The 18,847-nt window shown below is 35.7% G+C and overlaps 1 protein-coding gene across 3 annotated transcripts in view; it reads left to right on the forward strand.

The window, feature by feature from the left end:
* LOC110448376 (neuron navigator 3-like) overlaps positions 1-18,847 on the forward strand; it is a 479,162-nt gene that overhangs the window by 446,626 nt on the left and 13,689 nt on the right. For all 3 annotated transcript variants that reach the window (XM_021494571.1, XM_021494572.1, XM_021494573.1), the window contains 4 exons: positions 9,668-9,751; positions 12,643-12,687; positions 16,569-16,776; positions 18,438-18,574. In XM_021494571.1, coding sequence (XP_021350246.1) covers positions 9,668-9,751; positions 12,643-12,687; positions 16,569-16,776; positions 18,438-18,574 — 474 coding nt within the window. The remainder of the gene's footprint in view (positions 1-9,667; positions 9,752-12,642; positions 12,688-16,568; positions 16,777-18,437; positions 18,575-18,847) is intronic.

The raw sequence follows: 18,847 nt of genomic DNA on the forward strand, positions 1-18,847 counted from the left end.
AATCAGGGAGGGGAAGTTCTAGGCTGATGAGGGTCTGGTGGGGGAGGGGGGTCTTCTTAGAGGTCGGTAGAAATGGGATAAGGGTTTCATTTTGAAGGAAGAATTCTGTTAGAAGGGAGGTATAAGAGAAAATTACACCAAAAGGGAGGAGGTCCTTTTCTGGATGGGGTGAGAAAGACTATTCTATAAGATGTAGGATTGAATTTTTCTCAAGATCTCTATATGACTGGAAGGAATGGGGTGGGGGAAAAGGAAAGATTGTCATTATGATTTCAAAAATAATGGGTGGGTGTAGAGGGCCGGGTGAGTAGGTGGGGGGAGGTTGTTTTCTGCTTCTTCTTGATCTAGTAGTACAACTTACAGCTGTATGGTGATTTACATGTTCTCACCAATATGGACAGAGGTCAAAGGTTAATGTTCATGGGGGGGGGGGTATTGTCTTACAGACCACTTGTTTACAAGTATAAGTTCTTTTTCTCAATATTTCATCTACCCTCTTCAAATGTTACTGACTTATACAGCCACCCAGCAGAGATACCTCCACAAGATACCGACTCAATTTTATAAAGGACTTGAAGTTCCTTAGAACTTTATACCTATGGAGCTGCAGAAGATGTTTCCATATCCTGAGACATGATGTGATTCACACTAAACACAGTCTTGATGGGAAAGTACAGCATTTAAGACTGATGATATATTGATAAAGCAGACATTACGATTTTTATGGAGCATCCCGTGTATCAGCTGTGGATCATTAATGTTGGTGTCTTGCATCTGAACAGTCAATCTCCAATCACTGGTTAGGGTAGACGCTTCACAATCTATACAAAAAAAGTAGTTGAAAGGAACACAGAATTTTTATAAAGTTTCCTTACTGTAGTTTGTGATAGCTGCGTGTTGTTAACTCATGTACATCTAATCTTTCGGGCTTAAACCGGTGCAGCAATGTGTTTTTAAAAGCTGTGAGAAAGGTGATGAAAATTTATTTATGAACCAACTTTTGTGCGAACGTTTTTATTTCTTGGGAAACATGTATATTTGAGTTTCACTTGTCATCAGTCTTTGACTCCTATTTTACCTCTGATAGGCCCATGCTCAGTAATAAGCCGACCCAAATCTTAAAAAAATATTTTACTGATACGTTGTTCAGGTAATATTTCGAAATATTTTTTTGAATACAGGGATAGATTTAACAAAGAATTGGACACCTCACCACAACAATATGAAAATAATTGATATTTGTCATATTGAAAGTATTGTTTTAGACATTCAGGATAATGCACTTGATGAAATGTTTGTACATACATGATTTAGTTTTGGGACAGTTTCTGAAATATAAATATCTGTTATAATTAATACAGCAAGAAGAAAGCAATGAAAAGCAGCCTTTCTTTCTGATAAACTGGGATTGTAATTTAAGATTTCCAAACTATTATAAAATATATTTTCCTTTCAACATTACAGAGTTGTACCACATTAGTAGTGTGTATGTACGTACGTAAGGGGCTGTAACAAAAGAAAACAAAAGAATCTATTGTTTAAATTCAATAGATCTATTGTTTGATTTCTATAGGCTATTCACATTCAACACGAGACATTAGAATATATATAAATATGTATAGATGTTTCTACTCTAAATATAAAACAGCTGAGCATGACATTCCTGGTTTCTGATGGAGGAAATCAGGATGAAATCGTTTAAACGAATATAATCTAAAACAGAAATTGTATCCGCTGTAGGATTTGTAAATGGGAGAAATTTCATAATGCATTTTTGTCCCACATCGACAAATCGGGTCCAAATAGGACGTCTACAAGCATGACCTTGGAACGGCAGCAATCATTCGTTGCCAGGTTCTTTTTCTTGCGGGTCAATTTGATGCGGAACCCATTGGAGGGAGCCACACTGAGGCTTTGAACTTCGGAAGGTCGTAATTGCTATAGCAGAAACAAATTACACATAGCGTGCCATAATGTGGCATGGGTGTAAAAATGTTATCATGGAAATTTATCTCTGTAAAATAAGCATTCTTGAAGGCAGTGACATTTTGGGTGAAGTGAATAATTCTTGTGAAAACCTGTGCTTGATTTAATCATGTATCTTAAACATTCTGAAATATCAAAAGCCCATAAAACAGCACTACACGCTATAAACATGTCAGTTGTTAAACTCTGAAAGTTTGTAATGTATGCATTTGCAATTTTTGGAGAAGTGCAGTTTGGAATTCTTTTCTCTTTTTTTCTGCTGACATGTGGCTGACATTGTGTTCAGTAGAAGAAATGAAGCAGCAACACGCACGCGACAGTAAACATGCAAATTTGTTCAAGCCGAGAGAATCACCAGAGCTGTGAGACATATTTGCTTGATAGATCATTACCCTGAGAAGTGTTTAATGAAATGTCTTTTAACATGTAACTCCGGCACAAATATTCTATGAATCTGGTTGGTAATGTTCTTTTGTCTGTCTTCATTTCTTTCCCTTTTCATATTTCCCATTCTTCTGTCTTTTCATTCCCTCGTCGTTACTTGTTCTGTCCCCTTACATGTCCCTTTATCCCTCCAGGGATACACTTTCCATTTTTTATCTCTCAAATAGCCCCTCATCTAATTTAACCTTGGTCCTTCTGATCACCTCCACCTCTTGTCCCTTTGTTATCCTTCATTGTCCTTCACTGTAATTCTTCCCTTCCATTGCCCCTTGGCTCTTATCCATTCTTTACTATCCCCAGTCCAACATTCTTTTATTTTAATGCCTTTGAATGTCTTTCAATTTCCTATTTTCTTCCTCCCATCAATTTCTTCCTTTTTCCTTTTGTACTCCTTTTTTCTTCTCTTGCCCCTTATCATTTCTTTTTTCTTCCCTTTTTCTTCCACTCTCCCCAACACCCAACACCCCACCCCACCCCTGTTCTCCCTATCCCCATTTCGCCTTTTCTCATTGCCCGCCTACCATTAATTGTCCAATATCTTTAACAATAATTCATTCACATCTTGGATATTTCCTGTGTGTTATGCAACTCTGTCCAGTAAATTAAACTGCCATATAAAATGGGGTGACCATTCATCTGATATAGTCTCCCTGTCTCTGCCATCATCCCTTTCAGCGTCAGCAACTTTCATCTATTTCGATCCCGAGTCACTATAAACAGAACAATATTAACTCCATCAGTCTCCATTGGAAGGATCCAGTTCTAAATCACTATCGTTTTCATTCCTAATTCACTTTTAAGTTCACCAGTTGGGGAAAACCATGAGCTATTTAATTATACTTATTTACAGATTCAAATTGACGTCAAAATGAATTCAATTCCGTTGTCATTTTGTTTTTGATCACCCATGCAGGCTTCGGTAGAAAGAAAATATTTACACTTGTAAAAATCAATGAAACCTCCCTCACTGCCAGTTACCAATCAATGACTTCTTTCTCATCTGTCTGGAGTAATGGCATTTTCATTGATCAGTTTGCCTAACTGTGTCAAGCTTGTATGCCTAACTGTATCAAGCTTGTACTCAATGATGTGCCTAACTGTGTCGTATTTACATAAAGATTTTTGTTTTGCTAATATCGCATCTGTCCATGAATATATTGGTGTTATCTGTAATTAGACCAAGCATGCCCTTAAAATTCTGTACTTGTTTTCATCAAATAAAATGTGGCCATGGATTTTTTTTTTTAAATTTTATCTCTGTTATCAAATTAAAAACAAGAACTTCATCACTGCAGTGCATACCTAGAATATTAATTAAGACTCATTATTTTAATCTGCTGCGAAGTTTTAAAACGTAAAGAAAACTTACAAATTCTTTCCCTTGTCATGTATATCATGGTATTTTATGTTTTCACATTCGGAACGACATGTAATTTAATTTGACTTTGGAAACCTTTAAAAGCTTGCTTTTGGAATAAAATTGATAATTAAATTTTAAAAAAGAAGTCTTACGTATGACAGTGATACCTAACAAGCTTGGTAGAAGTATGGTATGTCAATATGTTTATTTAGGAAACTTGTGTACAACAGATTTAGCTGCTGCCAGGTCCTTTAGTAAAACGTCTGTGTTTATAGAGTTCCGAAACCTGTCAAAACTGAACAAAACAGTTTGGTCACTATAGTGCTCAATCTCTTAAAAGAAATCCAAGTTTTCTGAACAATAATTTTACAGTGATTCCTGACCACACTGAACCATGTATAATATGTTAACCTGTATAGTCCAGACCCTGTATAATGTTATATCCTGTATAGTCCAGACCCTGTATAATCTGTTAACCTGTATAGTCCAGACCCTGAACTTTATATATACACCTGTATAATATGGACCCTTTATAATCTTTAAACTTGAAAATGCCAGACCCTGTATAATATGTAAACCTTTATAAACCATTCCCTGTTTAATCTGTAAACCTGTATAAACCAGACCCTTTTTAATATCTGCATAAACCAGGCAGAGTTTGGTTGGGGGGTTAATGCTAATTTCACCTGTATAATCTGAACTCCTGTCTCTAATTAATCCTGTATAATCTGCAATTGTATATACTTTTTATTTATCAATAGAGGCACACATCATAAATATCTGAATAATTGTTACCTGTGTAATAAAAAAAATGTTATTTCAGAATGGAGTTCATGGTTGCTGTTGTGTTCAGTTAAGAAATGCTCCATAATACATAACGTTGTGTGTAATACAATCTTAGATTTTGGTGTTACTGCTATGATATTTGGAGCATGTTAAGATGGACTCCAAGTAATAGGTGGAGCAAATCTGAAGTATTTTAGGCCCAATTTGTTGTTCCCATGACTACAGCTCGCAGGCCATTCTGGTCATGCTTTGTTAGAGTTTAACTAATGTCTTATCTGTTTTGCTTCAAGAGCAAAAGTGACTCTGACTCACAGTGGTTTTGGACCATTAAGACTTCGTCACTGACCAGAATCGTCCCCTATCTGGCTCAGGGAACATGTACTAACAGTAGACTGATCCAGGTGTCAGGGCTGTTATCATCAAATACTAATTGAGCTAATGTAGCCAATCAGACGGAAGAGTTTGTCAGTCTCGACCAATCAAATGACAGATTTAGTCCATCTTGTATCTGCTATCTGTTGGTAGGACCAGATACTGAGTGACCTGGAGAGATAGCCAGAAAAATAAATGTCAGAAAGATTCATGGGTCAGTTGTACTACAGTAGTAAATCTTAAGGTCAATGCATGCAAAGGTCAAGGTTCACATACATCAGAGATCAAGGGTCAGATTTAAACTGCACCAGCCAGCATGCTATGTCAGCAGAATTGATTTGCATGCAAACATTAATTGGATTATTAGCGTTTGTAAGTCTGATGTTGGCAGTATGGATTGAAGATTGAAGTTCATGTGGGGGAGACCAAAAAAAATCAGCATTAGAAAGATTTCACATTTAGCCTAAGCAACAGAGATTTGTTGCTAATAACATTTCTGAAAGGGAGGAACTTAAATAACATTTAATTGTTTCTTTCCTCGGGGAAGATCCATGATGTCATTAATGAAGTTGCATTTAATAGTTGGACACCTGGAAGTTCTCAGCTTGAGTCTAGGCCTTTTAAAACTTTTCTTTCATGATTTTGATTTATATCATGTCTGCACTGAGGTACAAGGTCATCATAATGTACAATCAGAAGATGACCCTTGAACTTGATATCTGAAATAAACCCTTCCGTCTATAATGGTCCCGACATTTCGGAAGAGAATTCTGTCATATTTAAACGGCAGTGGTTGAGATTCTTGACTTGAAGTTTGACTCAAAGTACGTCATTAAAAGGATCACCTTCTATCTGATCTGGTGGGGTTCAAATCGGTTGGAATGGTAACTCCAAAGTTTTTAGTCTTTCCAAATGCTTGTGGTATATTAGCAGAGGCTAGCTAACGTATACTAGCTCTTAGGAAATCGGTGAGAATTCTGTGAAGATAAAAAGATGAATTTAATCAATAGTGACAGAGGTACTTGTCACAGATTAGTAAGGGAAGATGAAAGTCTCTTACCGACATTTATGACCATCAAGGCACTAGTGGAGATCCCAATCACAACCCCAGTCAAAGGTCAACTGGTCTAAAGTTTTGTCTCGAGTGAATGGGAGATAACTCCATCAACAAAAAACGTATTTGTATTAAAAGTTTTTAAATATTCCTACATGATCAGAAATTATTAAATTTTATTTTATTTTGACCAAAATCCATTACTTTTTAATGCATAAATGTAATAAGTCGGAAGAGAAACTCCAAAAAGGGGGATAACTCTGATATTGGGAATAGGATATATTATTTGATCGAGATTAATTCCTGATAGATATTTTTTTCATGTAAGATTAACAGTTTGTAATTTATACTTGTTTGATCCAGCAAGTTTGCTTACAGAACATGAAGCTTTTCAAAATTGTTTTACTTGCAGAATCAAATCCTTCCAACAAATAAAATCATAAAATCTTCCCAAAATACCATATACCTGACTGAAGAACCTACACCTGGAACTTATTCTTTATTCAGATATGATTGTCAGTTTTAGATGTCAGAACGTATATTGCTTAATCCAGGCCATATTTCTTGGACCCTTAATCAGGGTGCAGGGAGGAGGGTGGAAGGCTTTCACTGGAAGATTTAACAGAACTGATGGTTTGTAGCTGTTTGTGATGCACGAATCTTCAAACTAAATCCCTTTGTTTAGCCGGGAGATCCCACGAACCAACAATATGGGTTATTACTTTGATCAGTCGAGTTTAAATCTCGAGAGAACATTGATAAAAAAGCTTGTGATGAAGCCAAAATTGCTGTTATTTTGGCCAAAAGCCCAGAATACTACACTTCTGAAAAGAAAACAGTTACGTGTTTTGCGTAGATAGTGGAATTATGGTAATTTTTCTATCAAATAAAGATTGAATAAAAAATGTGTCTAATTTTGTAAACATTGTGACCTTGTGTGACACTGTGATCAATAAAAAACAATGCTTTTGTTCTCCTGATATTCCATGTCAAATTTCTCTCGCCCGCCGCACTCTCTTAAAAAGATCAATACTGTCTTCTATCCGAAAATGAAATTCAGAAAATTTGATAATCATGCTTTCCATTTTGATTTAATGATATTTTAGCTGTAAAGCTTCAAATTTTGTTTTCATGACACTCTTTCATTTAAAATAAAATAAAATAAAAATTGACCGTCAAATTTTGGATATTGCCAAACAGACTATAATGTCATCTTAGATGTTGACATTTTTTTCTTTTCCAGTTCATGTAACAAAGTCAAGTTGTCTTGAATTTCTCATTGAAATATTATCTTGATTCAGCGGAACACAACACTTAAAAGCAGCCCTGCTTGTTATCCTGGAAGAAACTGGTTTTAAAGATTTCAAATCCAAACGGATTTGTTGATGCAAAGAAGCCATTTGTTTCCCTAAAAACCTTGTGAACTATTTTTTTTTTTTTTTTTTTTTCAAATTGCTAAATGGGGCTAAATCTAAATTGCATGATCTCGAGTGAACTTGTCTAAACAGAGCTTTTGAAAAATCGCACCAGCATTGAACCAATTAGAGGTTGCTTAATTGGATGAAATCTGTGAAAGTTTGGTAATGTATTCAAATTGAGGTTCAAAATGGATTTCACAATTGAGACTTTGTTCCAAATTTGCATTGTCTTTAGGTAGAATTCTCATGCTTGTATGCTATTTATTTCCGATATTCCCGGAGCATTTGTTCCCTTTTCCGGCCTTATCTTGTATTAGGAAGCGTCCCAGAGGATATCATGGTCTCATTAGCATCATGATCTTCTGTTTCCTTCTCCTGCGTACTGATTACGATTTCTTCCGAGATTGTCTGCGATTATACAACACGGTAAAATTCTCCACGACAGTTTGGAGAGGAGTCAAGATTGAGATTTCTCGTTGGATTAGGATGTCGGAAGCGAGACTTCGGAAGCAGGAATTGAGGATTGGGTTATGAATTACAAATAAGCCGGTCTCTTAGTTACATATATCCTCTGCTATTCTGTGTAATTGCTTGCTAAGGCAGACAAATTAACAATACTCCGAGGTACGCTCTCGTGTTGATAATGGGACGGAAATGAATTGATTTATTTCCGGGATTATTTATGAATATTTCGTTGGGAGCCCTAGGAAGTGTTGTAATTCACAAGAGTTTCTTGGATTAGATTGCCTCGGGCTGTGGTCAATGTGTCGGGACATAAACAGTTTGATTTGTATACATTATCGGGCTGACTGAATAGATGATTCACGCCAGTATGATCCATGTAACTGCACCCGAGCAGATGTACAGATATAAGAGCCTAAGACTTTTGCAATCCATCCTTTTTCTAGTTTGACATGCTGTGACTCGTAGAAGGCATAATAAAGATTATTGATAATATATTTCCGTACTGTAGGACTGCCGTCAGAGTTGTGTTTATAAAGAAAAGTTGTGCCAGATATTGTAGGTGCAAAACTGCAGTCAACAAAACATTCAAATTCCAACATACTTTGAAATATATTACCTGTCTAAAAATAAATTCTTGGACCCAGGAATTTTGACAAGCCATTTTATCTTTCAAGATTATAGACTTGTGAATTTAGTTTAACAGTAACAGACATTTACACTAAATATAATGGTTTATAGAGATGTAAACAGCCAGTCAATACGAATATTCATTAGCATCACAAATTGACCACAGCTTCGAGAGATGATGCTATCAAATTTGTTTGGAATTACCAACGATTTCCTGTCGATAAAGCCAGTGCCTTAGGTATATAGTTATAAGAGCATCACTTACACAAAAAATATTCAATAAATTATACTGACATTTTACAAGATAATAATTGGGCATTAGACATTTGCTAGGAATTCTGGAGATTACAGTGGGTACCAAATGCCATGAGGAGGCTTTCATTTACGGAGGGATTTTAGTGATAACATTCCTGATATCTTTTTCATTGAGTGTGGTCGACTTTCATCTTTTCTGTCGGTTATTATAAATAGCTCAGTTTTTAAACAGTTTGCTAGTTTCATGATGTCTCGTAAATAGCCATATTTCTTCGGATTTCTTTTATCATTTTCATATTTCTTAATGGTTACTTGGCAACATTAATTAGATGGTTTGGGGAAAAAATATTTGCATAGAGGAAATTTTGTGTTAATACTGAATTTCCTGTTGTGGAAATGCAGTCTGAAAATTGGAATTTCATACACAGCTGAGACGGTCCCATTCTGATTCCAGCACACATTGTCTGGGGCTTTTGGAATAATGAGACAGGAATACTGAATGATTAATAGTCTTCTATGGGACGTGGCACATCACAACATGAAATAGAAATTATGTCGGCCCCAATAGTTTAAGACATTTCCCCGGTGATGGTTTGAGACAGGGCATATCACGGAGGAAAAAGTCAATGAAACAAAAATTCATAAGATGTTGTATTGCGCGCCTTCCATGCTTAGAGACCCCCGCTGCATTGGTACCGGTGGGCTAGACTCCAGCTTTTGGCAGACGCATGCAGTAGGTTGTTTTGAGGTTGTCAAAAGATATCATCAGTTATGTAACATTAGCACTTGGGGAATATTCAAATGAGCACCTAGGAAATTGATTTTAAGTTTTCGATGTTCAAGAGTTTATCAGCAACTGGTGTATTTATAGTAACGGTATTTTGCGCATTTTATTTGCAGGCTCATGTGGTGGCTGCCTTCGAACAGTCGCTGTCCAATATGACAAATCGGCTCCAGCATCTCACCTGCACAGCCGAACAAAAGGTAAGCAACACTACTATTGGTTACTCCGGCACCAGTTGCCATGGTAACCTGTGCTATTTGACTGAAGTATTATGCATATCTTTGGTAGATCTGAATTATCTGGTGTTTGGCAATATATTAGGGCATCAGAAATATAACTTGTCAGTAAATCTAGAAACTGCATATTCTTAAGTATTGTAAACAGAGAATGATTCAGTTCATAGTTGAAAACTTTTAAACGTAAGCATGCTAAACCAAGGTTTGTTTGATCCGATTCACATTGGTGTTTTACAATGCATGTATATATACTTCAATCTCCCAAGGCCTTTGTGTATCATTTACATATAAAGACATACCAATCAATAAGTTCTTTCAATGTCTTAGCTGTAACATTACAATGTTATACAATCAAGGGGAGATAATAACAACAGAGTTCTAGGTGTAACAACACTAAATCATTTACCATTTATTGCTGGTTTAAAAAGTTTGACAAAAAAGTATTCACTTCATAGACTTTTGATAACATTGATATCAGTCATTCATAGAATTTAGGGTTGTTTTAAATCATGATGTTGCTTCTTATATATAAATATACTACCATTCAAAATGTACACGTCCTAAATCTATATAAAACTAGTGACTGATTAAGGCTGCTTGAGGTTTCCTCACCAATCAAATGACGACATTGATGATGATATTTTGACGAATTAAACATTCTTATTGGATGGCTATGCAAAGCATTAAATCAATTTTTAAAAAATGATTTATAATCATTTTTAGTGTCTTTCTTCCACGGACTCTTTCATTTTGATTTGAAAACAAAGATATCGTGGTCGTGTTAAAAAGTCATTGAGATGACACATATGTATGTCATTCTACAGCGTAATATAACACAAAGTAGCAGACTTTTTAGGATACAGTAAGTTTGAAAATATAGTTTTTTAATTGTTTTCATATTTTCTATAAGAAAATGATCATTTTAAATTTGTCCAGGACTATATTAGACATTTTGTTCGTAAGTTTTTAAATACACAAAAAAAATCTGTAGAATCGAAAGTTCATTAATGACTGTTAAATTAGAGGGTGTTTGGTTATTCATGAAACTGTCCCTGTTGGAGGTATCCTTGACAACCAAGGTGAGAAACAACGAAATCAGCAAGTTAAATGTGGCATTTCGATCACCTCCTGGTGATTTTGACGGATTTACTAATTTAAAGGTGTTAAGAGGTCATGCAGAGGAATTGATTAATGATCTTCCGGTCGGCCCATGAAGGCTCTAGGTGATAGTCAGCGCCACCTAGGTAGAGACGTGATTGACAGACCGTGACCTGGAAACATAAATGTTGGCCATTTTATTCACAGCAGTAATTGAGAAATCCTTTGTCTAATTTTGTGTGTAATTATGGACAAAATGGGTTATGTGGGACAGAAAATTAACATGCGTAAGAATTCTTCAGAGATTTATTCTCTGAGCCTCGGTCTCCAGATTTTTCCGTACAGTATACTTAGTTCACAAAAAAATCAGACTACTCAGGTAGATGAACTATGTAATGTGTTCATACTTTGCCAGATATTGAGCTATCCCATCAACAGAGATGCATTTTGCATGTCATTTTTTGATTGCTGTTGATATAAAAAAAGAAATAGCGAGAATTTTGTTTGATAAGCTAAGTTGTACCACACTCGATTAAGTCAATTTAGGGATGACATGATGGTAATCATCAGAACTGACTGCTCCCTTAAGGGTCTACCACCACAAATGACTGCTCCCTCGGGCTATCACAGAGGTCAATTATTGACGCAGAATGATAATTTGTCTTTGATTCATGGTATACGTAATGGAAACAAAAAATATAAAAAAATCAATAAAAGAAAACCTGATGATTCCCCATTTCAAAACCATCCGGATAATAGTCGTGTTTATGTGTAAGTGTACTTTGCGATAATTCCTCGGGACAGTTCCATAGGGCGTAATAAAGTGAGGTTTGGCATTCGTCAACTAAACAGAGGCTACGGCAGACGTTAGATAGCAGAGGAGGCTATTGATTGAGAAATGGAGAGGGGGTGGGGTTAGTGTTTATGAGAAATGGTTTTCCTTTAATTTCGGACAGTTTCTCTGCATTCATGACTACGGGGAGATATTGACATTGGTCCATGATAGTCGGAGGAATTTTGCCTAAAAACCGATGTGAAATCAGGCAAAGAGATGTGTACTTTGTTTACTGTATTGTGAAAATCACCAGAAGATTTGCATGACATTTGTTGTTATTAACTGGCCATTATGATGATGGGTGCTGGGAAAACATTCCAACTCTATGTTAACATCAAATCAAATTCAAGCAAATTCTGTTATGAAAGAAACTGTAGGAGGAGACGTGTATTAGATTGAATCTCGTCCCCAACGCCCAATTTGCTTCAATTTTTGCATTTTTTTTTTTTAAGACACAATATCATTTATCCCCTGTGGGCCATTACTATCTATATCTTCACCGTATTTTATGCTACATTTTAGCTAGGTATTGATATAAAAAATTAATTTGATAATTTAAAGCTATATTCACTGCCGTTCCCTAAGGTGGTTTATATTGTTTGTATTTGTTGCTTCTTCTCCATTTCACTGTTTTGGTTTCATTGAATTCTCCCAAATTAATATCATTTGGAATTTGAGTAGCTTTTGCCGCCAACTTTATGGAGTAATATGTCTCATACGTTGAGAGCATTCTAGTGTATCGACACTTTCGGTTTTTATAACCTTTCTTTCTTTTCATATATTTTGCAACTCTGGAAAAGTCGAATTCTAGCTACGATTCATTTGAACGACCCTGTAAAACAATGATCTTGCATAGTATGCAACTGTATGGAAAAGGAAAAAGTTATCGGTAAACTATGTGTAATATAAATTTATATTGAAGGAGTGCTTAGCTGTGAAGCGTTCCTGTCGATGCAAGGCAAAAAAGGTGAACAAATCTTCGGAATAGGCCTATCTACCATTATGTACTTGTGCAGGTATTTCTAGTGAACTGCGTACTAAACGTGTTCAAAAACTCCCAGTTTTCAGATTTAAACTTTGTTTACCACCAAAAAGAAAATATTACAAGTCTTAAGAAAAATATATAGAGTAAATATAGAACTAGTGCCAGCATCAAGAAAAGTAACTCTATTTGAATAGAAGACAAAAAATCGCTGAAAAAGTTATCATCAGCAAACATCATTATACCATCAGGCAAAATATCAGCGTCGGGGGAAACATCATATTTGGATGAAATTAATATCGCCACAGTCAGACAGAACGCACCAGAACATTACATAGTTATAATTATAATAAGCCTCTGTTTGAAATTAATTTTGCTGTGGAATTGACCTCCGACCTCTCTCTACTCCCACATGTGTCTCTTGTAACCAGTGTGTAGTGGTTATCATGTAGGCAATCGAGTTTGACAGCTCACCTCACAAACACTGATATAACCCACCACTATCTATTTTTGAGACGTTTCCATGCAGAATTTTTCGAAGATTTGATATATTCAGGATGATTCCTGGGTCAATTTTCTATCTCCATCATCTGAATGTGTAGCTCGGATTTCTTTGAGAACCAGGAATGGGATAAAGTACTGTATGGGCTGTTCAGAGTAAATGATTAAAAAACGTGGTTTTGTAAGTGGAAATAGTTATGACAAATTTTTCTAATGTAATGCTCTTTTTACGCGAGGTGAAATTTTTGCACTATTGTTTCTCAAACAAATATATTGTTGGTTTAATTATTAAAATAAAGATTTTTTTTAAGCCCATGAATAAAACAAAAAATAACATATTCATGAAATTTAAAAGTAATATAGAAGATATTTACCATATCTTTTACGAGAATCACTCGTTTAAATAATGTCAGCTCTTCTACTGGTGTATCTTATACAATATCTTATTGTTATAACACAGGACAACTACAAAATTACCATTTATCAAACTTTTGAAAGTCTATAATGATAAAAGTGTTTTTACGACATGTTTAAGACAAGAAGAGCCAGTCACTTCGGGATTATTTAGGGATAAGACAGTGTTTCAGGCCAAGAAAAGCCAATTAATTTTAAAATATTTAGGCATAAAATTAAGTGTTTTAAGACCAGGAGAGACTGGAATCGCTTCAAGATTATTGAGGGTTAAGATATTTATAAGATTTTGGTTTATTAGGGGGATTTATTAATATTGAAGGAAAATTTGGTTTACTGGTGTTTTATGTTATTATTTAAAATCAATAAATTGTGCAATTTTCAGGTGTCATATACAGCCAAGCATTGTTTTTTATAGAATTTTGATTTGTATGAATTGAATGGAATTACCTGTTGTTTTCGTAACTTCCAAATGGTTGTGTATTGACTACATACAGTCCGGTTCTGCAGTTCTCTTGTTGTCCGTACGATTTATGGAGATCTCCTGAGATATTTCCTCGTCAGCCAGATTAGACTGCTTAGTGGCAGGTAAATCTAGGATCCATGCTGCACTGTTGGCCCTTCCTCCAAACTCCATCAGGTATCGTTGCCTCGTTGGCTCTCGCCCAACCCTTGACAGCGGGAGGTAGGGCTTTGACAGCGACTGCTTTTATTAACGTAAAAAATGAACTTGGTAATTATTTCCACAAGTTACTGCTTGTAGCACCTGATTGCAGTCATCAGACGTCATCCGTTTTGTTTGTGGCAAGATATGGCTACAGAAGACGATAAGTTCTTTCAAATTGCAAAGCAGGTATCAACAGATGAAGTTGTACCAATGAAAAGTCCCACTTTTGAGTGAGTTCCGAGGAGACAATGAATGGTTTAAAAACACCCGGCCTTCCTTTAATGCTTGAATGAAATGGTAAACTTCATTTTCAATGTTGGACTCTGAGAGTTTGACCCATCACCTTGAATCCCCAAAATATATTTTGGAGAGATTTTGGAGAGAATTTTGTCAATATCGTCTCGTTGCTATAGCAACATGTGTGGAATTAGAACTGGACTAGACCTGCTCAAGTCCCATTTTGGAACAACTTTGTTCTGTATTATTTTTTCTTCTGTGTTTGTGTTTAAATGAAGAGTACCCTGGANCCCCCCAACCCAACCCAACCCAACCCAACCCAACCCAAAACCACAATATTTCCATATTCCATTCTTCTTCTCTTCAGCCTAAAGCCATATCTGTTTGTTCCACTTTCCACTGTTGTTAAGTATAATTGTGTCTGATCTGATTGACATTTCCCCCTCATTACAAACTTTACACAATTTTATCAGCCAGACTACATACCCCTGCTCAGCCACCTGATCTTTATTACTGTTGTCTTGGTGATAATAAACTAGTGTATGGCCCATAGACTGGGAACCCATGTTACTGCACTCCTCCCCAGCAGGGGGACAAAATAACCTCCGTTTACAAATTACCAGAGCCACTTGGTGATCAGAGAACTGCCATCTTGTTTTTGGTCCTGTCAAGGCTATACTCTGTGGAATACTTATAAAGCAAAAACACTTTCGATTCGGAAAAAAAAAAGAGGACAATGCGGAAATGTTGTTAACAGTGCAGAAAAGCTTTATGAAGGAAAAGTGTTTATGCCAAAATAATGACGGCAACAAAAGCAGGTTTACATGATTTGATTGACTTTTACAACTAGGTGTGTTGTGGTGCATTGTGGTTGTTGTTTGTTCGTTACATACTCGGCACATGTATCAGACAGTTACAAGCTCTCTCGAGACCCAGACTTATTTTACATGTTGGTACCAGTTTGACTTGAGATATATGGTTGTTGCATTTATTATGTGACAACTTGTGTTTTTGTGTGGCAGAGTGCAGAAGTTTTGCATATACTTCGATTAACATCTTTGTCATTGCAGTTGATGATAAACACACGGAAACTTCATTCTTCAGGAAAGGAGAGTGTGATTTTACCTGATACATGTACAACAGTTTCTAGTCATTTCTTTTGTGTCTTTGCCAAGAAATTATGATAACAGAAATATCGTAACATTTCGGATGCTTGAACACAGATTGGAAAGAAGTGCCTGACCTTTGTAGCGACTGTGTATTATTTGATGTTACGACGCCTCGCGTTATAGTCGACTTAGCCTCCGTCTGATAAAACAATCAGTGCCGCTTATATTTTGTTTGTGCTGGAAATATTAACAAATTTTCACCTGTTATAATAGCCGTTTGCAGTTGTAAATGTTTGCCAGTGCTATGAGCGTTCTCGTGTTCTGACAACAAAACGGATGTTTTGTGAATTCATTTGGCCATTACTATGATAATTTGACATTTTTTTCACCTGATTATGGATTTGGTGTTTTGAAGATGCTAACCAATATTGGCCTGTGTGAGAAATTGTATAGAAGGTGGTAACTCAATAATTTTAGCTATTATGAATTAGTCTGCAGTACTCTTCTGTAGACAATCTTAAATAAGAATGTATTTACATTTTAGTGATTGATGATTGTGTTGCATCTGGAAAAGTAATAATTACTGTTAAGAGGGGAGATGCATGGAGAAGATGGGTTTTCATAGGAGAGAGTGCATCTATTAATTATACATTGAAAGAGATTTTTAACTCATTCAACCCTGAAATTTCATAATGAACTCTTCTATCCTTTGAATTGGAAGAGTTTAAATGTGTCTTCAGGGGTGAATGAGTTTAACATCATCAGAATCACATTTAACTGTTTTTGGCAAAGGATTTAGACTTAAAAGTTCTCTTCAGTTACATGAACTGTATGTATTTAAAAGTTAAGGTGTTGAAGGAACATTGGTTGAAGATGATACATTGAATATTTTTAATTTTCAAATTTTTGAGTGTTTTAATTTCGTATTCTTGTTTTCACAGGACTCTGAATTAAATGAGCTGCGAGTGACTATCGAAGCGTTGAAGCGACAGAGCGGCCTAAATATCCCTGATCCAATTATCAGTCCCAATGCTGGCCGGAGACACACATCGCCGGGTATGGTCGCGAACTGTAGTCCTCAGCACCAGCCCTCGCCACACCATCATCACACCCCCGGCCGCGCCTTCCACACACTGCCCATGCCTCTTGGTAAATATACTGGAGGAATCTACTGTAGTTCAATTGATTTTGTTTGACCATTCAGCCCTAAACTCACATTTGAACTTTACCAAATCAATGACAGGGCCAGATAAACTCATTCACCCCTGAAGACACATTTGAACTCTTCCAGTTCAAAAGTTGGAATAGTTCATTATAAAATTTCAGGGGTGAATGAGGGAGATATGTAGGGATGAATGTGTTCAGTTTTTGTGTCGTGGTAATCAGATAGTTTAAGCTTTCAAAATTAGCACAAATAATTTTCAGATTTTTAATCAAAATTTATAAATTGAAGATTTTAAAGTCTTTTTACTAACTTAGGTAAGTAAAACTATTTTAAATTTATGTATTAATCTTCTTATCCTTTCAAAACAAAGAAATACTAATTTTGTATAAAATTTTGAAATGATATAGCTTCATAATTTGGATATAGGAGTTTCCCACCTGTTCGCCCAGTCATACATCAGGTTATATTTTAATTATGTGCTGTCGTATAATCCTCTTCTATTTGTATGAATATTCGCAAACCCTTCTTTTTATTCCTAATTTACATATATTGTGGTACATATGTAAAAACAGAATCAACTGATCATGCTGAAATTACTAAAAGACTTTCTTTTATCTGGAACTCTTTAGGCAAACATAAAGTGGTATTTCTCTTTATTATAAAGAGATTTCCCCAATTCTCATCTGTTAGTACATGGAAGGCAACTTTTGAAAAAAGATGTAAATCTCGGTAGCATTCCATTGTTAGGTGTAATTCATTGTCGGGGGCACTTAAGCGCAGAGATTCATCTTCAGTTTTCTCTGTAGTGTTTTTTCCCCTGCATGCATTGCAATCTTCTCTGACATGCTCCCACATGTATAATTGGTAACCAGGGGGTGAGTCATGTGTGCCACCGATATTCAAGTTTCTTGCGGTCACGTCTCGTCTCTGTCAACCCAAATAGTTTCTCTATCTGACACTCACAAATTAACATAATAGCAACAGGCTGGGAGTATATATATATATCACACAAAATTTTGTGAGAAGCATTAATAGGGATTACGTAATTTTGCTATATGTTGTATAAAACCTTTCTTGGTATGAAATAGTTGTTTATCGGATTACTTCCGTAAATTGACGAAAATTTTGATACATATCGTGCACATTTTATTTTCTCCGCTGAATTTATGACTAATCCCTGCCTGGAAGTGTAGATGCTCTAGATGACGATTTTGATTCAATTTATGTATCGGATTTTGTTTTTATGGTTCTTAGATGCAATCTAGACGCAAGTTTGATTTAGTTGTTTATTGATTCAGTGAACGCGTCTTTTTGCTCGTCAAATCTGTGATACATCATACCGAGGTCATTCGGAGGATTCCATAATCATAATAATCAGGAGTCAAGGTATTTTGATATCGATAAAAAAAATATACTAACATAAATACCGTAGTTAACATGGCCTCTGTTCCTGAACCCCTATTTTATGGTGATACCCTATCTATTCTTTTGATTCATCAGGGAAATATGTTAAATTGAAATTTATATTTTTTACTCATAAATTCAACAGTTCAAGAAACCTTACATCTTTTCATTTTAAGATAATAAACATGTTATGAAGTTGGTTTCTTTGGTGACAAGAATTGTGACCTTGACCTACTTACAGAAGGTCGTATGACGAGACAGATGTCCACCGATAGTGTGTCCAGTATCAATAGTATGTCGAGTGCCTGCAGTTTGACCAGTCAACAGTCCGCCGCCACAGACGGAGATATCAGCAAGAAAAAGAAAAAGAGGGGATGGGTATGTTTATTGGTTACATTTCTTCTAGCTTTGTAGATTTTTCCATGAATTCCATCAAAGAAATGTCAATGTGTGGGTTTTTTTATAAATAATATTTTTGACAAAATCCCTTCAAATTTTTATGGTGGTGGTTAGGGTTGGAATTCAAAAAAAAATCTATTAACACCTTTCAGCTAATTTGTAAAAATAATTGTTATCAAATCACTTCTCCTTGTTATAAGGGTGTCATGACACTTATTACATACATTATGTTGTTAACATATATTCAATACC

Source organism: Mizuhopecten yessoensis, unplaced genomic scaffold, assembly GCF_002113885.1.
Source record: "Mizuhopecten yessoensis strain PY_sf001 unplaced genomic scaffold, ASM211388v2 scaffold4025, whole genome shotgun sequence".
NCBI classification, from domain to species: Eukaryota; Metazoa; Mollusca; class Bivalvia; order Pectinida; family Pectinidae; genus Mizuhopecten; species Mizuhopecten yessoensis.